Source organism: Benincasa hispida, chromosome 9 (genome assembly GCF_027475165.1).
Source record: "Benincasa hispida cultivar pf3 chromosome 9, pf3_genome.v1.1, whole genome shotgun sequence".
Lineage (NCBI taxonomy): Eukaryota > Viridiplantae > Streptophyta > Magnoliopsida > Cucurbitales > Cucurbitaceae > Benincasa > Benincasa hispida.
In genome coordinates this window covers 47,280,970-47,301,681 of record NC_143486.1, presented here as the reverse complement: position 1 = coordinate 47,301,681, position 20,712 = coordinate 47,280,970, and the positions used below count along the sequence as shown (strand labels likewise).

Below are 20,712 nucleotides of genomic sequence, written 5' to 3'. Positions count from 1 at the left end.
AGGCACCGCCAGGGTTCTTCCATAGATCTAATGGACAACAGCAAGCTAGTAGTTCTCATCTACCATCATCATTATCCCTATAGAACTTGTTGAAGGAATACATAAAAAAGAATGAAACAGTCCTTCAAAACCAAGCTACATCCATCCGCAATTTGAAAATTCAAATGGGACAAATTGCAGGAGAGCTAAAGAATAGACCCCAAGGGACATTTCCTAGCTCAACCGAGCTTCCATGTAATCCAGGGATTGTCGGGAAAGAACATTGTCAACTAGTCACCTTAAGAAGTGGAAAGGTAGCAATAGAAGCTAGAAAGGAGCCTCGCAAGACTGAATCAAAGAAGCAACCTGCGATTGAATCAAATAAACCTCTATTGCAGACTGAAACAAAGAAGTCCGAGACAACCAGGGAACTAGAAGATGCGATCACCTCTAAGCCTCCAAACCATGAAACACTGGAAGTACAGGTACCTCCATTTCCTCAAAGACCTAAAAAAAACATAACGATGAAGGCCAGTATCAGCGCTTCTTGGAAATATTGAAACAATTGCACATTAATATTCCATTCATGAAGCAATAGAGCAGAAGCCTATGTATGTGAAATTTTTGAAGGACATCGTCTCGAAGAAGAGAAGCACAGGAAGATTCGCCCCGGTGGCATTGACACAAGAATACAACACTATAATTCCACCAAAGATGCGTGACCCAGGTAGTTTCACAATATCCTGCTCAATAGGAGGAATCTATATTGGCCAAGCATTATGCGATCTCAGGGCAAGCATAAACTTAATGCCCTTTCAATTTTCAAAAGATTAGATGTGGGACAGCTAACACCCACAATGGTGACTCTTCAACTCGCCGATAGATCCTTGGTGCACCCTGAAGGAAAATTAAAGGATGTCTTGGTAACAATAGACAGATTCATCCTACCTACAGACTTTATTATCTTAGATTATGAGGCAGATAAAGATGTTCCAATCATATTGGGACGACCATTCTTTTCTACTGGTCGTGCTCAAATAGATGTGCATAAGGGAGAAATCACAATGAGCGTCAATGGAAAGAAGCTCAGGTTCAATATTATCAAGGCAGTGAAGTTCTCAGATGAGGAAGACTTATCTAATTCCGATGATGAACAAACTTGGTTGGAAATTGGGAATCCGAGGAAGAGAATGAAGAAAGAGAGGATGCTATAGCATCCAATGAGACATACCATGCGATAACAGAGATGCTGAAGGATGATGAAATGTTGAACTTGGATGAAGAAAGCAAAGCACAGAAGCCCTCTTTAGAGCAACCACCTACACTAGAACTAAAAACTCTACCAACCCACTTGAAGTACGTATTTCTCGGCCAGGATGAAACCTTACCAGTCATCATATCCTCTGCAATACTTGAAGAAAAAGAAACCACCTTGATCAGTGTTTTAAAAAAATATAGTAGAGCGATCGGATGGACGCTCGCAGACATCAGAGGTATTAGCCCAGCGTATTGCATGCATCGAATCCGGCTTGAAGAAAATCAGAAGGGCTCAATAAAACCTCAACACAGACTGAACCCTGTGATGAAAGAGGTTGTCAAAAAAGAAATCATCAAATGGTTAGATGCCGACATTATCTACCCCATCACAGATAGCACTTAGGTCAGTCCCGTGCAATGCGTTCCCAAAAAGTGTGGGATGATAGTGGTTCCTAACGCAAACAACGAATTGATCCCTATGAGGACGGTCAAGGGTTGGCAGATTTGTATGGATTATAGGAAACTCAACGTGGCGACAAAGAAAGATCATTTCCTCTTACCCTTCATTGATCAAATGCTCGACAGATTAGCGAGGAATTATTATTTTTGCTTCCTTGATGGGTACGCAGGCTATAATGAAATTATGATCGCACTAGAGGATCAAGAAAAGACCACGTTCACATGCCCATATGAAACATTCGCCTTTCATCGCATGCCTTTTGGATTGTGCAATGTACCCAATACATTTCAAATGTGTATGATGGCGATCTTCTCTGAGTATCTTGAAGACTCGGTTGAAATCTTTATGGATGACTTCTTAGTCTATGGACAAACATATGAAATCTGTCTGCAAAACCTAGAGAAAATACTAAAAAAATGTGAAGAAACTAATCTAGTGTTGAACTGAGAAAAGTGCCACTTTATGGTCGAGGAAGGAATTGTGCTAGGGCACAAGGTTTCAAGGAATGGGTTAGAGGTGGATAAAGCAAAGATTGAAGCTACAGAAAAACTTCCACCTCCAACGAATGTGAAAGCTTTGAGGAGTTTCCTAGGGCACGCGAGGTTTTACAAAAGGTTTGTGAAGAACTTTTCCAAAAATGCTCAACCTTTGAATACGTTGTTGGAAGCTGATAGACCCTTTGATTTTGATTCACACTACCTCACTGCATTCAAAACACTAAAAGACGCTTTGACTACAACACCAATTCTGATCACACCTGATTGGATGAAGCCATTCGAACTGATGTGCGACGTTAGTGGGTATACGATGGGGGCAGTCTTGACACAAAAAGTAAAGAAAATTTTACACCCCATCGCATATGCTAATAGGACGTTAAACTCCACATAGGAAAATGACACCACTACTGAGAAGGAAATTATAACGGTGATTTTTGCTATTGAAAAATTCAAACCCTATTTGTTGGGGTCAAAAGTGATAGTCCATACAGACCACTCTGCGATAAGGTATTTGATGACAAAAAACGATGCGAAGCCTAGACTAATCCGATGGGTTCTCTTACTCCAAGAGTTTGATATGGAAATAATCGACCGAAAGGGAACAGAGAACAAGGTCGCTAACCATCTATCGCGACTAGAAAATCCAGAAGTGGATCACATCCAATCAGTGGTGAACGCCTCATTTCCTGATGAGCAGCTGCTTAAGATTGAAGAATTTCTACCTAGTATGTGGATATTGTCAACTTCTTGGTTTGCAAAAGATTCCCTGAAAACTACACATCCCATCAAAAGAAAAGGCTCATACATGAATGCAAATTTTACTACTGGGACGATCCAAATCTCTACAAAAGGGGACTAGACCAGATATTGAGACTTTGTGTTCTAGAAACTGCTTTCCATCGCATATTGTTTCAATGTCATGAATCACCTTATGAAGGGAATTTTGGCGAACAGCACACGGTAGTGAAAGTTTTGCAATATGGGTATTACTAGCTCATTCTGTTTAAAGACGCACAAGAATACTCCATGAAATGTGACAAGTGCCAACGCACTGGAAGCATTTTAGAAAAAAATGCGATGCCAATGAACATCATTCTGGAGGTGGAGCTATTTGACGTCTGGGGAATAGATTTCATGGGACCATTTCCATCGTCAAATGATCATAAATAAATTTTATTGGCTGTCAACTATATATCTAAATGGATTGAAGCTGTTTCATGCATTGTAAACGATGTAGCAATAGTCTCTAAGTTCTTACAGAAAAACATTTTTACTTGTTTTGACACTCCACGTGCCATAATAAGCGACAAAGGGACCTACTTTGTGAATCACATTGTTAGTAAACTATTGATCAAATACAATGTCCACCATAAGATCGCCACCATGTATCACCCCCAAACAAATGGGCAAGTAGAGGTTTCTAACAGAGAAGTCAAGTCAATCTTAGAGAAGGTCGTGAACTCATAGAGGAAGGATTGGGCCATGAAACTAGATGATGCCCTGTGGGCATATCGGACTGCTCATAAGACACCCATAGGCATGTCACCACATGCATTGGCGTTTGGAAAGGCCCGTCATCTACCATTGAAACTGGAATATAAGGTTATATGGGAATTTAAGAAACTCAAATTTGATCTTAAGGCTGTAGGAGAAGAGAGAAAACTTCAACTACTAGAGCTGGACGAGTGGAGATTACAAGCGTATGAGAATTCCAAAATTTACAAAGAATGCACCAGGCGATGGCATGATAAGCGTCTTTGTGAGAAAAACCTCAAGGCAGGTTGAAGAGTATTGTTGTTCAACTCCAGGTTACGTTTCTTTTCTAGAAAACTGAAGTCGCGTTGGTTCGGGCCTTTCATATCAAGGAAGTATTCCCGCATGGAGCGGTGGAATTGACCAACGAAGATGGGACCAACGCATTTAATGTGAATGGACATAGAGTAAAGCTGTATCATGGAGGGGATTTTCAGTGTGAGAAAACCTCCATTGACTTGGGTAAGCCAAAATAGAGAAGAAACATTCAGTCATTGCGATGATAAGCGACATACATTCATCAGGGACGAAGTATATCCTTTTGTTTTTTTTCAGAATCTATTTTACTTTCTACATATTTACTACTTTATATAACTATCAACTCCTTTTCAACTTCGTACTTCATTCTATCCTTTTGATTGCGTCATTTTGATCGCAATAGACAAGTGCGACGGAGTGATGCGATGGGCTTAAAAAAAAACGCGATCAGTTGAGCATTTGGAAAAGCCCAATTCTTCGCAATTACAATATCAGCCCATCCCAGGTAAGGAAATCGTACGTCTCCTCTGGAGACTGAAAAGACGTAAAAAACTGTCACCTCATTTAATGTGGTGTTAGGTAAGGATTAGGGTTTCCACAAACCCCCATCCCTTCACCTTCCTCGTCTATTTAAACCCCCCCATTATTCGAACGTTTCACCTTCACTATTCTCAAAACTTTCGAGCCTTCTCACCTCCGACGAATTAGCATATCCCCTCCGACCATCATTCTTTTCAGATTTCGGTAATCTTCTTTCCAAATGGCAAGCAGCAAGGGTACCTCTACCTCAACCCATTCATCCCACACAGGTTCCACATTTGAAGTTGTCTCACTGACGGCTTCGTTGTAGCCCATTGCCTTCCCAATCATCCCACCATCGACATACGCGCCACCAGCTACGGTGGTTTCCGCCCATCCATTCGCTCCTACCCTAATCATCTCAACCCCTGCCCTTTCGCAATCCTTCTCAAAACATGGCCAAAACCCTCAAGACCTCTCCACTGCAAATGAGGTCATCAAAGATGAACGTGAGGTTTATACTAATATCCTTAAAACCCTCAAACCACTCGAGCAACTTGATGAGAAAGTCATCAACTAACCAAGCGATCGCAAACCTAAGAAAAGCAGCCGTTCTGGTGCTGCAGCCTCATCTGCTGAGGCATTGGCCAAGGAGTTTTAGAAAAAAGCAAAGAAAGTATGTGAAGGTCTGGGAAACCTTCGGAAGGATGTGTCAGCACTCATCTCCGCAACTGAATTTCATCATGCACTACGCGATGAGGAGTTAGAATGTCTACCACCCTAACCTGAAAAATCCTTGGACAGTATAGAGCGGGTTGCGATAGAATTTGAGCAAGAAATGGAGGAAGAAAGTGACTGGGAAAGACGAGCAGACCAAAAGAAAGAAAAGCGCACTAAGCGTCAGCCTCAAAAAATGTAAGCAAAAGAAGCTAAGGAAAAAGGCACTAGAAATAGCGCAGTAGGAAAAGATAAGGTACCAAAGAAACAAACGGTGCGAAGAGAGGACAAGGGTAAGGCACCCTTAGTGGAGAAAAAAGTGCCAAAGAAGAGACCCTCGATCCTGATGGAGATGGGTTTTTGGCATCCACATCGCCTCTCCCTAACTTCATTGTACAGACGATTGAGGCGTTGGGATGGCACAATTTTTGCACAGGAGCGAAGACGGTCAAGCCGACTGTAGTTGCTGCATTTTATGAAGGGAAACCTCACTCGGGGCGCTATAAGGTTGACATTGGGGATTGCTCAATCGGGTTTGGCGTCTCAAAGATCAATAGAATTTTCAACTTAAAAGACACTGGTGATGCTAAAGGAAACCAAATCATTGAAAACCCCACCATTGAGGAGTAGAAAAAGGCCTTGAATGCGGTAGCATTGCCCGGAAAGAAATGGAACATTTCTGTCAAAGGAGTTAAGACACTATCGCCTCATGACTTGACATCTGAAGCCAATGTGTGGCTTTACTTCATCAAGAGGAAATTGATGCCAACAACTCACAACCACACCATTTCACGGGACAGAGTCATGGTGATCTATTGCATTATGCATCGCATCCCAATAAACGTTGGAAAGATGATCGCCGACCAAATTTGGACACTGTTCTCCAGTCCAAAGGGGCAGCTGTTCTTTCCGTCGCTCATTACAGAGCTATGTGTGGCGTAAGGATGGTTTAAAGAAGAAGAGGACGTGGCAATCAAGGCTGTGCTCACAGACAAGTCCCTACGTAGACTGATAAGATTGCCACCGCAGGGAGAAGGCCCATCCTTGACTCCTCAAAAGCGGAAACCTCCTAAATCCACAGCTACTGAAGGACCTCAGTAAAAGAAGCAGAGGGTTGATAAAATCCTGGTCCTCTCCTCTAAATTTCAAAAATCCCCTCCTCTACCCACCATCGAAGAAATGCGAGTTGGCGTCGATCTCAACATTCCACCCCCTCCAGAAACTACGCCAGCTATCAAATCTCGATCCCCTAGCTCCACTGGCGATCCTCTCGCCGTCCTTACTTTGGCCACTCAACACCCAAATCCCTAACCATCGCCTAAGCACCCAAAGAGCCCGCCGCGTTCTATTGATAACCCAAGCCAACTATCGCCTCATATTGAAAAAGGCAATAGCTTAGACATTGGTGAGACTGGTATGCGGCAGCTCGATGACGAATAGCCACAAGATCACCCCAACGTGACCGCAGACGTCGACTCTGAAGATGAATGGTATAAGTTTCTTCACGATGACCTTCGCGAATAAATTTTAAGAGGTCTCGACGAGCTCTCGTGAGAACAGAAGTCACTTCAATCTCAAGTAACTAAGTTACAAGAAGAAAGTGAGAAGCTCAAGAAAATTATACGCGATCAGTAGAGGCAAACACATGGATTCATCAGGCAGATGGCTCAGAGACAACACGACCAGTTTCGTTACATGGTAAATTACTTTGAAAGGGTCGTGTCACATCTCATAGTGGTACCACCACTTCCCCCCTATCTTGACGCGCCCTTAGACATACCTAAATCTTCTTACGAAGGATGCGATCAACATGATGCGGGCGAAAATTAAATTTGGGGGATGTGTCCCTCCTTGCCTTAATGTCTTATTTCAATTCTTAGACTTTAGTTTTAATTTAATATTACCGAATTCTACTATCGCATTCTCTCTCATTTGACTCAATTCTAAATTTTTTATTACTTTAACATTTGGGCGCCACATTTATCCTTTACCCATTACAACTTCAATGATGAAATATATGCCTCTTCTCTTATCACATGAACTAGTGCTAGATTAATTTCAAGACATTCGATTCACAAAACATTTCTAAAATTTAGTTGATCTGCCAACTTTACTTCAAAATGATTTTTACAAAATTTTCTGAGTCCATTGCATGAATTATTTTGTTTTCAGCAATGAGGACATTACTACATTTTAAATTTGGGGGATGATATTTTCAGCCTTGATAGAGTTTCAATATAGAATATATATATATAACGTTGAGATCAGATCCTGCTCGTAGTTGGATGTTCACATGACACCCGTGGGAGCAAGCCAAAACGAAGGTTGGGCATTCGGATCAGTGCAAGATCACAAAACTAAGATTTAAATCATGCGATGACCAAAACCACTTGAACACCCCAGTTTGATAAGATTTAAAATAAATCATGCGATGCCCTAGAAAATGAGTAAGGATTTTTTTTTAAGATTAAGTTCGCGGTCTCTAAAGGTTAGAAATATTTTAGAAAGAGATTAGGATAGAAATTAATAATGACAACGGTTCAGCAGTTTGAAGGAGGCATTATGAGAACTTTAGGCAGGATAAAGGTGATTGAAATCTTGAGAAATCTTTAGTTTATGCTTAAAGACAAGCATTGTTTTGAATTTGGGGGTGTGATAACTTGTAGAAATACAAGTTATTAAAGCTCAAATTATTAAAACAATGAGAGAAAGCGATAGTAAATAGGCAATATTACGATTGAATGCACCAAACTAAAAGCAAAATCGCGATCGCTAACTCTCATCGCATAGAAGCAATTAAACTGAGTTAATCTTGTATTTCTGTATAGGAACAAGGCGATAGTGCGATCTCCTGAGTTGGTGATCCAACGGAACAAGGCGATAGCGCGATCTTCTGAGTTGGAAATCCAATGGTACTTCAAATACGAACGCGTGATGACCTTACATAAAGGTGGTGACCTAATGTGATAAAAACGTGATGGGATGTGAAAATTCAGTTGGCAGCCGTTGAAGACCATACCGTTGCAAATCCATTGAAACTCTGGTGACCATCAGACGGCGCAACAGGGTATGGAAATTAATGTTGCCCATCCATGCAATCATTAGTGAGATGAAGAAGGTTTTTGGAAGTCTATAAATACCATTCAATGCTACCAAACTAGGGAATGAATTCTAGGAGGTCGAGAAACTGCTGGAACAACAAGGAAGAGAGACACCAACCCACAAGTAACCCTTGTGAGAGCAGAGTTTACAAATTAGAAGAGAATTGGAGTGGTAAAAGCCGTGTAAACGCTAGAGGAAGAAATACACTGCTTACCTAGCTTAACACTTACATCATCTATTGTTTTGTACTTGAGCATGTCATTTGCAAGAATGGAAATTACATTTCAATCCATGTTCATTCTTTTCACACCATACATGAGTAGCTAAATTTGTGAATGGGTTGAGAAGTACTTAGCTAGCAAGACTTAAGTTATGCACTTCATGCGATCATCTTGTCTTTTGTATGCTTCATTCATCACTTTGAGTACTTGAATTAGTAGTCTAAAGACATAGAATCTAGGCTTGAAAGAGTCAGATCAGATCTTATGAGCAAGAGTAGAGGAGACTTAGAAATAAGTTCTATCTGTTGTATTCCCTACACATCGCATGCATCCTAGACATAGGAAATGTGTCCATATGCAATGAGAAATGTAGTGCTTAATATTTGTGTATAGCATGATTGCATAACTTGTAGAACATCTTAAGAAATGTTAGCAAAACCTAATCTCAACCCTTTATCGCATATTTGTTACAACACCACTCTTCTATCGCTTTGCATTTAATTCCATCGCCTTAAGAAATCAAAGTCAATCACCATCAAACTTCTTAAACTTAAAATAGCGATAAGATCATAGGTAAAGTCTGTTGCATATCTATCTGAGTAATCTCTGCGTTCACCCTGGACTTACTAGGACCCTAAGAAGGCTTATACTTGGGCTTTGTTAGGAAAACTTGCATAATCATCACATCCACACACCCTTTCATCACATGATAAATCAACGCATCAAATACCAAGGTAGTTGTTGTTGTGGTGTCATACTCAACTCGACATCAGTCGAGGTTCTGTGGAGGCCGTTTGTTGTGTTCGTTGTTTTCACGGCCTGAGTGATCGCGGTGTTCGAGTTCTTTGTTGATCGTGCTGTGTTGCGGTCATGGTAGACGAACGTTCGTATGTTGTAGTGTTGCTGTGAATGAGCGTTCGTGATCAAGGGTATTGAAGATGAGTCTTCTAAGGTATGTTAATTCTATCCCTTGATCTTTAGAAAAGCATGTTGTAATTTTGTATGTTGTATAGCCTGTTGTTTCCATTTGTATACTGTAATTGTTAATGTTTATATACGATTGAAATTTGGAACGATGCTTCCGCTGCTCATGGAAATCTTCATGTCCGATTTCCTTCAGGTGTAACCCCAGAAACACATATCAGTCAATGATGTGATCCCAAAGGAACACATATCAGCCATAGGTGTGAACTCGAAGGAACATATATCAGTCATAGTTGTAAACCCGAAGGATTACATATCAATTATAAAAAGTACACCGCCCAATAAGAAGGCTAACAGTTACCATCTATTTTAGCATGCGTCAGTCAACCAATAAACCTCATAATATAATCAAAGTCACATTACATACACATCATACATTCGATGAGCATATTGTAAGCATAAAATCCTGTATTATGTTCACAACAACATAACTCATGAATTACCAGGACATCCACAGTCAATACATTATCAAAGTGTAGCAAATCATTCCATAACATTTTATATAGACACACGGACCTATCATCATCATTTTGGTTAGGACGACTAGTTCGAAGGCAAACTAATAATAAGACACTTACCTCATATTTAAGTCTAAGCAAATTAGCAATCCAAACTCTTCTTTATCTTGAGCAAAATTCTTGAAATCAGTCCCTAAACATTAACCAAATTTAATTTCAACATTAGGAGCCTAATTTCAATTATGAAACTAACTAAAACATGCCCGAACAATTTACCAATAGTGTGGCTTGATGCAAAACCTCATCCAAATTTCAATTGAGGTGCCCAAACCTACACCAAACCCATATGCAAGCATTTAGAATCAAATTCTAGCCTCTAAACCACTCCAAAAGGTCCTTCAAGTCCCAATACTCACCAACATGTGCCACTATTGCCAAAATCATCCTCTAGCATTGTTAGACAGCTCTAAAAATTGAATGAACCCCTAAAACACAATGGGCACCAACCACCTATCTGAAGGAATCAAATTTCCCAGTGGAAGGGTGTGAACGCGTGTGCTTTCGAAATTCGTTTTGAAATTGTAGAAAAACAGAGAAACATAAAAGAATTTTGGATAAACATTAATACAAATAAACATGCTTCTACAAGGAATAGAGAGATCAGAAGATTAATCCTTGAAGACAATCTTCAATGTTTTCTTATAGAACGAACCCCCGGGGTCATGAAATCTTCGTACAGTGAAAAATTCCATCGAACTTGAAGCTCCTTCCAAGAGCTCGATCAATATCGAGACACCACCACCGGGCCTTCCTTGCTATTCTTAGGTAAGACTAGTTGTATCTTCACATATGAGATTTATATGTTATAAAGCATTGTTGTCCCTTTATTGCTTTCTAGCTATATGACTAACTTTTCTTGCTCAATTATGCTTTCAGACGTTTGTGAATACATTTTCCTCTAAAACATTTTCTCGAGAAGGGGGGAGGTTGCAAGAAACACCCATTGTGCCATCGCCTATTCGAATTTGGATTGGCTGACTTATTCAAGAGTGAGAACAAGTACCACACAATCGCTTTGTGACCCTTACGAGAGTGCAATTGTGAATACAGCGCACGACACGGGCAATGCCACTGCACTTTGGCAAGAAGGGCCTCAAGGTCCATAGCATCGCGGCGCTACTGCGATATTATTTAAAGTCTACTCCATTTTAGGGCTAATTACATCTTACATTCGGCCTCTCGCCGAACTTCTTCCCCTTTCCTCTATTCTACTTATATTTTTCTTCCTTTCCCCTCATGTAATTGACAAAGACGATGTCAGATCTTGTCTTCTCCATCACCATGGGAAGGTAAGGCTTATGGATTTCTAGTTTGATGGATTTTGGATGAACTCTTTGTAATTTTGTGAGAGTTTTCTTAGTGTAATCTTTATATCTTGGCTATGGGTTTCTTTTTTTATTGAATGACTTTACAATTGTATTTTCTCTTGATTATATGATAAACTACTTGAGAATTTGTGATTGATTGCTTGACATTAACTTGTAATATGTGAGATGAAATTATCAGTTAATTTTTTAAAAGCAAAAGGTTAGATAGACTTGTAATTTGTTGTCTATAACGAAGAGCATTGATCTATTGACCTAGGGGAAACTATATCGAATGTTTAATTAGACGATTGTAAATTAAACATTCATCCTAGCATAAGCTTTAAAGTGTAATGCGGTTGATTATATATGTTTAGTATGGATTCATCTATTCATGTTTAGCTAATTAGGACCATTGGTTAGATTTCCAATCAATTGGACTAGATATAGTCAAGAACTAAAAGTACATTTGGATACTTCGATGAACAAGGTTACATTGATTCATTCTGATTCTCTAAGCTAGAATGTCTTTATTGATTGCATTTCTATCCTTTATTTTCTATGCACGCACTTACCTCACTTGGCCGACAAAATAGTAGAAGAAATCATAGGAATAGTTATTGGATTTGCTTCTAATAAATTAACTTTTGCTAGTAGCTTTTTAACGTATTTGGTCTGAGATAAGATCAAAGGCAACCTGTTAGCAATAAGAATATGATTTGGTACCTAAGTCATCTCCCAAACGAATGGTATTTCAACAACATTCCAAAATCAACCAAGATTTTTCTCAAGATTGCAATTATGGTAACCAAGTAACAAGTGATTTTTTAGGAAAAATCTTTAAAATTTGATATCATATTCCACATCATTCTTGAGTAAACTATGTACTTTTATTTATGAGAGCATGTCCACTAAGCCTACTAAATTAGAGATCAAACATATTAAATAGTAAGGTAAAGAGAGATTTTCATATATAGAAAGAATGTCAAATTATTTACAGAAATAGAAAAAAAACACTGATAGACAATAATAGACTTCTATCAACCCCTGTAAAAAAAGATTAAAATTTTGCTATTTTGTATAAATAGTTTTCCTTACCATTCTATTTTTGAAAATCAAATAGTAATTTTGTATTAATGCATTTCGATGTATTCCGGAAAAAAAGAAAAGCTATAAATTTTGTTAATATGTTTGATATAATAATAAATTATATATTTATAAAAGATTAAAATTAGAAATTTGGATAGAACTCAAACTGTCTTTATGATCTCTGAATAGGATCTTTTGGATAAATGCTATCCTACATTAGTATAAAGCAAAATTCACCTGAGCATTATGCTCAATTGGTTAAAGTAGATTGAATTCTTCACTGCCACTTGTTGAACTCAAAAACCATCCATACAAGATAAATTTGAAACAAAATTCTTCCTAGTATTATAAAGTAAACCTTCCTATATGGGTTACTAAAGTTGCTAAAAACAAAATCTGGCAATTTTATTACCAAACCAACAATATCAAACATCAACTTCTTGTGAATATCATTCAAATCAAAAGTTCTTCATGATTTTATTTCAAAGATGGGAGGGATCATACATAAATAATCCAACACTAAAAAGTTCTAATTGTGGGAAATCAACATCAGTCTAGCTAATCAGTGAATGGAGGATATGCGTAGAATGTGGTGTTATTGTGTAAGTAAGCAACATTGGGACTTGTTAGTCTCAATTGAAGCATGGCTGCCACTCAAGTGTCTCACCTGCAAACATTGGAACAATATCTCCAAAGGGAAATGAAAAAGACTTTGGAACCTGCCATGGAGCCTTGTGCAGTGTAATTTTTGACGTGTTTCTGGGGAGCCCATAGAAGTCTGGTCCATTGAAACTTGTGAATGCTTCTAATTTATCAAGAGCACCCACCTTGGCAGAGGAAAATGAACCAAAAAAAAAAAAAATGATAATTCGATAAAAATGAAGTGTTCAAATTATTAGCATAATAGGAAACCAGATGGTATACCTCTTCAAACACCTTTGCATATAATGATAAGGCGATAGGGGCACTGTATATACCAGCACAACCACAAGAACATTCTTTCCTTCGTCTCTCGTGTGGAGCACTATCGGTTCCAAGGAAAAATTTTTTACTTCCACTGGTCACAGCGGACACAATTGCCTGCCCTAGATGAGAGGAAACGAGTGAGCACAAATGAGCAAATACTCATCTTTCTTGGGGGTGTGGGGAACTTATACACAGCTCAAACAACCTCATTACAAGATAAAAAAGGGAACACATTCATAGGTGGCTCTATGGATCAAACGCATTCACTCAAAGTTTTTTGATTATTATCATTGGCCCTAATTGACTACTAGGCCAACCATGGTGATTCTAAGATAAATTACGAAAATCAAAAGCCAGCTCCTGTTGGGATTAATCCATTCCGACCTCCAAAAATCTTCTCACTTCAATAAAAATATCTGATAATTGTTTGGAAAAGTTATATTTCATGAAGGCTAGTGACCAAGTGTGAGCAAAATATAAAGAATCAGCACAAAATGTAGTTGGAACATACTGTGAGTCTCTCTCTTGAGTACTGGAAGACAGTAATTATGTGGCTGCAATCCTCCTTGAAAAAGAGAATTCCTGTTCAGAAGAAGATGTTGTGGAGTGACTGTTGCTGCTAAAAGTCCTGTGAAGTATTTTAGAAGTCATATATGAATAAGCATATGTTATAATAAAAAATGATACTCATGGACAATGAAACAAAAGACGGATAACTAACAAAAACACTTCAATGAAAATAATGTAGTATATATACCGTGTTCACAAGACTGAACAAACTTAGCAGCATCGGCAGTAGTAATATGCTCCATCACCACCTTCAGTTTTGGAAGCCTCTCAATCAGGGGTTTCAATACAGTTTCAATGAAGACCTTCTCACGATCAAACATGTCAACATCAGGATTTGTTACCTCACCATGAACCTACAAAGAGATTTCTTTTTTAAAATTAATAAGAAAATTCAATACACTGCTTCTCTATGTATTGGACAAATAAACAAAGTTATCTATCAGCAAACTACCAACAGAGGCATATCCTGTTCAACCATCTCCTCAAGAACAGGTAGACACTTCCCGAAAAGATCTGTAACACCATCTTGGGAATTGGTTGTAGCACCAGCAGGATACAATTTTACAGCATAAACGGCCCCACTTCTTCCTATCAATCCATCAGAATGTAGAATACGACCTCAAAGAATCACTAAATAGGAAATTCGATACAAGAACCAATGAAAGTCAATAGTAAATCTCTTCCAAGAATTCATGTTGGAAGCTAAGACTTACTTGCAAGCTTGATCTCGTTGGGGCTCATTGTATCTGTCAAATAAAGGGTCATAAGAGGAACAAAGTTGCTATTGGACGGTAACGCTTTCAAGATTGAATCTCGATAAGCCACAGCAGCAGCTGTGGTAGTGATGGGTGGCTTCAGATTTGGCATCACAATAGCCCTTCCAAAGTTACTTGCACTGCACATTAATAGTTCAGGACAAGAATGAACTACTGAAAACACAGCTAAGTTATCTATGATATATAAAATAGAATGTATCAAGTGGTTGCTTGACATATCACTATGACATTTTTGGGACTGAGAGTGATTCTGAAACTCTTGTCATGTTCAAAATCACCTGAAACATGTCCTAATCAATGAAAACCAATTTAATCTCTGGTTTACACTTTTAAACACGATTTTCATACAATTAAAATTGATCTTAAATGAATAAAAAAACATATTTTTGAGTGCTTTTATACATAATAAAAGTGATTTTGCTCATTCCAAAATTACTCCTTAACATACCATATAAGTTTACCTGTGAGGGAGAACAGCTTTTAAGAGATCACCATCACGAAGATGAAGATGCCAATCATCAGGTTGAGTGAGTGTGAGCTGCATTTTTGGCCCTTGACGCCTTATGAACTTGAGTCCTTCAAACTTTTGCACAGGTGATTTCAGTGGCTACCATCAACAATGTAGCAATCAGTGAAAGGAAAGCAGAGATCCGAATTTAATCAAGTTTAGTTCATTGATACTGATATTATTCTTAACAGATTAGGGGAACTATGAAAATATCACACCGCACGATGATGCTCAAAGTACATCCTATAGTGCTTGAACAAGAAAGTACCACTATTGTTGCTTGAAGAAAATTTGATGAGAACAAAATGAAGTACAAATTAAGATTCGAATACAAATAGATTGGATTCTATTGATAATAAAAGCATATGTACTTGGAACGGAAGGCCCAAAGTCTTTGTCATAGTAAAATCCAGAGACAACCGTGAGCCTCCTCTAAAATGAATTTTCTTCTGTTCAAATGAAAATATAAAATCAGAGATAACAAATGCATAACCAAGCGCCGCCATCGTTGATATGTTCGTAGGTTACCTAGCGCCGTTGTAGTACGTTGGCCGGAGAAGAACAACTGGGAGACGTCGCACGAGCTGTTCGTGGCTAGTTGGACCGCCTGAGTATTGCCGGAGACTGATGGATGCGCTAGAGGGGTGCTGGCCGGAGAATTACTAGAGAGGGATGCGGGTGCTTAGAGCGTGAGGGGGATAAGATGGGTAATTAAAATAAATAAGACAAAATTTAGGCACTTAGCAAGTTACAAATTACAATGTAACTGTAATTGGTAAGTAATTGGTAATTGGTATTACACTTTTGTTTTTTTCTTTTGTCCTTTTCTAATACCTATAGACTTTGACCTTTGTTAAAGAAAATATTATTGTGAATTTGCGGAGAAAGCGAGACACAACGGAAATACGGATATAAAAAAATATAATGTTAAGATAATATATAAATAAAATAAAATAACTAAATAACTAAATTTAGAATAAATAAAGAAAATTATAGAAAATAGAAACTTAAAAAATCTCCACTTTCTCCAAAATTCATGGAATTTCCATCAATTTATTGTCTTACAAAACCCATCAAATACTACTATTTATAGGCAATTTGACAAATAGGAAATAGATTACATAAACACTAATAGTGTGTAATCTTGAAACACTTGGACAACACTTGAGGAAATGAGAGTATGACACATGTTCGATGAACACTAAGCATGGGCATCTATTATCATAATATTTATAATACTTCCCCTTAGACACCCATTATATATACGAAATATACCTCATTAAAATTTTACTAGGAAAAACCCAATGGGAAAAAACCCTAATGAAGGAAAAATAGTATATATTTCATATAATATATACTCATAACAGAATACAATATATTTACTCCCTCTAATGGAAACATCGCTTAAAATCTCTGAGTCGCTGCATTCTAATATTATGCACCAATTTTTCAAAAGTTGTGGTTGGTAATGCCTTTGTAAATATGTTTGCCAAGTTATCCTTCGAATAATTTTGTTGTACAGTGATGTCACAATTTTCTTCAAGATAACGAGCTATGAAGCACAGATACTTCATGTGAGGCGAAGAATCTACATTAGACATGTATCGGATACCAATACTTCCAGATACTTCCAAGATACGTATCTGACACACGATTTGATGTATCTATTTCTACATGTACCTTTTTTTTAAAAATAAAAAAACAAGCAACTCATCTAATCTTTCTTAATCTAAAACTAGACAACCTATTTAAAAAGCTCACTATTTGAGTCCAAAACTAAAAGGAAAAAATAAATAAAAGACCAAACCCTAGAATCATCTAATCATCATCTTCAATGTGATCCCCACAAAGTCCACCAAAATATAAACTATTTGGATATTTTCAAGAATTCAATGAAGAAGTTCTTCGTTTATCTTCATACTTCTCCCTCTAATCTTCTTCTTCTTCTTCTTTGTAATATGAGTCACTTTTCTATTGCATTTTATTAACTATTGTAGTTCAACATCTTAGATATTGCTTTTTTTTGTATTGTATTTCAATGTTTGTATTCTATTTTGTGCTATTGTTATTAACTTATATGCTAAATTTATCTATATCCTAGATTCTTTTAAGAAGAAGAAAATGTATCTTCAATGTATCAGTATCCTCGTTTTTTAGAAATATATATATATATTAAAAAATGATGTATCCTTAAACGTATCCGTATCTTAGTTTTTTAGAAATTGACAAATTTCCATATCCAATCGTATTCATATCATGTAACCGCATATGCGTCTGTGCTTCATAGATCACGAATGTAGAAAAACTTCAGTGAAATATGCTCTGTTCTATCTCCTTTAATATATCTTCCTTTGATTTGAACTATACAAGTTGTGTTGTCTTTGTATAATACTATTGGAAGATTTTTACTAAAAGACAAACCACATGTCCCACGAAAATGCTGAGTCATTGATCTTAGCCATACAAATTCTCGATTAACATCGTGAATTACAATAATTTTAGCATGATTTGAGGAAGTAGTCATTATGTTCTATTTCATTGACCACCACAATACAGCAGTTTCTTCATATATGAATAGATAACTTGTTTGAGATTTAGCTTTGTGTGGATTAGATAAATATTCAGAATATGTATAAAAAACTAGATCAAAATTTGATTTATTTGAATAAAACCATCCCATGTCGATTAATCGGAGATAACAGAGTATATGCTTAATTTCGTTCAATTGTCTTTTTGTTGGAGAAGAACTATATCTTGCCAATAAATTTACTGAAAATGCAATATCTGATATTGTATTATTAGCAAGATACATAAGTGCACCAATTGGATTAAGATTTGGTACTTCAGGACCAAGAAGTTCTTCATTATCATCTCAAGGTCGAAATATATCTTTCTTCATATCTAGTGAATGAACTTCCATTAGAATGTTCAATGGATGTGCTTTGTCCATATAAAATTTTGGGATAGTTGCAAATATAGACATTAGACTCACAGTATTAGCAGATATAACATAATGTAAAAAAATTGTAAATATGACCCAGTTTAAATAATCTATCAGTGACAGACCATACTATTGGTAGGAGTCTATCAGTGATAGACCATATCACTAGTAAGAGTCTATCAACGATAGAAGTCTATCGCTGATAGACTTGCCTATATTTGCAATTTTTTTTTAAGTGATGTTATATACTTGGTTATTATTTCTAAAAATGCTACCAATTGCAATTACCCAAAAAAATTTTCAAAACTTTTCCTATATAAGTTGACTGATGAACAAATATCCTATCTGCTAAATGCTCAATTTGAAAACCAAGGTAAAATTTTGTTTTTCCGATATCTTTCATCTCAAATTCTTTCTTAAGATATTCTATTGCCTTTGAAAGCTCTTTAAAAGTTCCAATTATATTTAAGTCATTAATATATACAGTTATAATAGCAAATCCTGACTATGGTTTCTTTATAAAAATATACGGATATATTGGATTATTTTATATCCTTCTTTCAAAAAATATACACTCGGATGATTGCACCACATCCGTCCTGATTGTTTCAATCCATATAGTGATCTCTGTAACTTTATTGAATACAATTCCCAGGAATTTGATTTATATGTTTTAGATATCTTAAAATCCTTCTTGGATTCTTATATATATATATATATATATATATATATATCATCATCATCATCATCATCATCAAGAGAAACATATAAATATATTGTGACTACATCCATAACATGCATATCTAGACTTTCATACATAGTCAGGCCAATTAAATATCTTAGTGTAATTGCATCCACCACTAGAGAATATGTTTCCTCATAATCAATACTAGGTCTTTGTGAGAGACCTTATTAAACTAGTCTTGCTTTATATCTTGTGACCACATTATTTTCATTTTTTTTCCTCACAAATACCCATTGTATCCCCACAGGCTTGACACCTTCTAGATGTACACCCATTTTAGTAGCAATTACCCCTAAGCCGATAGGTCTCAACTCTTAAATTGACTCTCGTTTACAGCCTTTTTTTTTTAGCCAAGAAAGTCAATCAGTTATGCAAACTTTTCTAGATTGACTTAACTTTCAATGCACCGTTATATCCTTCTCGTCCTGATACCTGGGTAATCATTTGCTTCAGCCTCAATTCTTGTTGGAGAGATGTTATGCAGGAAGAAGGAAAAAAAATAATAAATAAGACTTAGCCTCATTGCTACTGACGTTTTGAAAGTGAGTTTAATTCTGCATCGATTGCTTCTTTCTACTAAAACCAATATTTTCTATGTCGACATTCTTCAACAGATTTTGGTTCAGAATCCTCATTTTCAAATATAATATCAAGAGAAATATTATACACAAAGATGTTATCAATAACTACATGAATCCAGATCTATCTTTTTCCTGTCATGACATAGTTTATTGAAATCTCATTATTATCTTTAGGTATTTCACCCTCTTCACTAATTCGACTATCAGTCATGTCCAAGGTTTCTTCATGGATATTTACATCCTCAAGCAAGTCTTTTTTACTGCTGTCAATTTTTCTTTTTCGAGGATTTTTATCTTTGGAACCCACTGGTCCACCACGCTTCTGCTGTGTTCTAGACTCATTAGTGACAACTTGCTGTGTTTTTATATCAATTTTCAATGGGACATTTGCAGCTGGTATATGTGACTTAGTTACTTTCTTTGCATTTATAAATGCATTTGATAATTGATTTGCTATACTTTGCAAATGAATTGTTTTCTTAACTTCAAGTTCACATTGATTTGTAGGGGATTTAAATGAGTCAATAACGATATATTCCATGTAATTTCTTTTTCCAACTTCTAAATTTCTCTCTATAATATTGAAAAATTTGTCTCATTAAAATGAGAATCGAAAAATCGTGCAGTAAATACATCACCAGTCTAGGGTTCAAGTTATTTGATAATTGATGGGGAATCATATCTAACAAATATTCCCAACCTCCTTTGAGAACCCATCTTAGTGTGGTGGAGCAATTGGAACATATACTGCACATCCAAAAATTCTCAAATGAGAAATATTTGGATCATGGTCATAAGCTAACTGTAATGGCGAGTACTTATAATAAGCTACTGGCCTAGTGCATACAAGTGAGACTGAATGCAAAATAGCATGTCCCCATATAAATGTAGAACACTTAACTCTCGTATGTAATGGTCTAGCAATTAATTGCAAATGTTTTATAAATGATTATGCTAAATCATTTTGCGTATAAACATGAGCTACAGGATGTTAAATACTTATCCCAATTGACATACAATAATTATCAAAGGCTTGGGATGTAAATTCACCAGCATTATTAAGACGAGTTGTTTTAATTTTATAATCAAGAAATTGTGATCTTAACTTAATTATTTGAGCAAGTAATCTCGCAAATGCAAGATTTTGACTTGATAATAAGAACATGTGTGACCATCTTAGATGCGTC

At 36.8% G+C, this 20,712-nt stretch overlaps 2 protein-coding genes across 3 annotated transcripts; one reads left to right on the top strand and one right to left on the bottom strand.

The window, feature by feature from the left end:
* Positions 1-3,675: 3,675 nt before the first annotated feature.
* Positions 3,676-3,978, top strand: LOC120084745 (uncharacterized). The gene has a single exon (XM_039040568.1). The coding sequence runs from the start codon at positions 3,676-3,678 to the stop codon at positions 3,976-3,978; it is 303 nt and encodes a 100-aa protein (XP_038896496.1).
* Positions 3,979-12,890: 8,912 nt separating this feature from the next.
* LOC120085289 (dihydroorotase, mitochondrial-like) lies at positions 12,891-16,029 on the bottom strand. Of its 2 annotated transcripts, XM_039041203.2 has the most exons (9): positions 15,787-16,010; positions 15,630-15,707; positions 15,212-15,357; positions 14,688-14,869; positions 14,426-14,562; positions 14,162-14,327; positions 13,916-14,032; positions 13,363-13,523; positions 12,891-13,265 (listed from the first exon to the last, which is right to left on the bottom strand). In XM_039041203.2, the coding sequence occupies exons 2-9, from the start codon at positions 15,657-15,659 to the stop codon at positions 13,071-13,073; spliced, it is 1,134 nt and encodes a 377-aa protein (XP_038897131.1). In that variant the 5' UTR covers positions 15,660-15,707; positions 15,787-16,010; the 3' UTR covers positions 12,891-13,070. The 2 variants fall into 2 exon arrangements, with proteins under 2 accessions (XP_038897131.1, XP_038897132.1); XM_039041204.2 differs by lacking the exon at positions 15,630-15,707 and having other exon boundaries at positions 15,787-16,029.
* Positions 16,030-20,712: the final 4,683 nt, after the last annotated feature.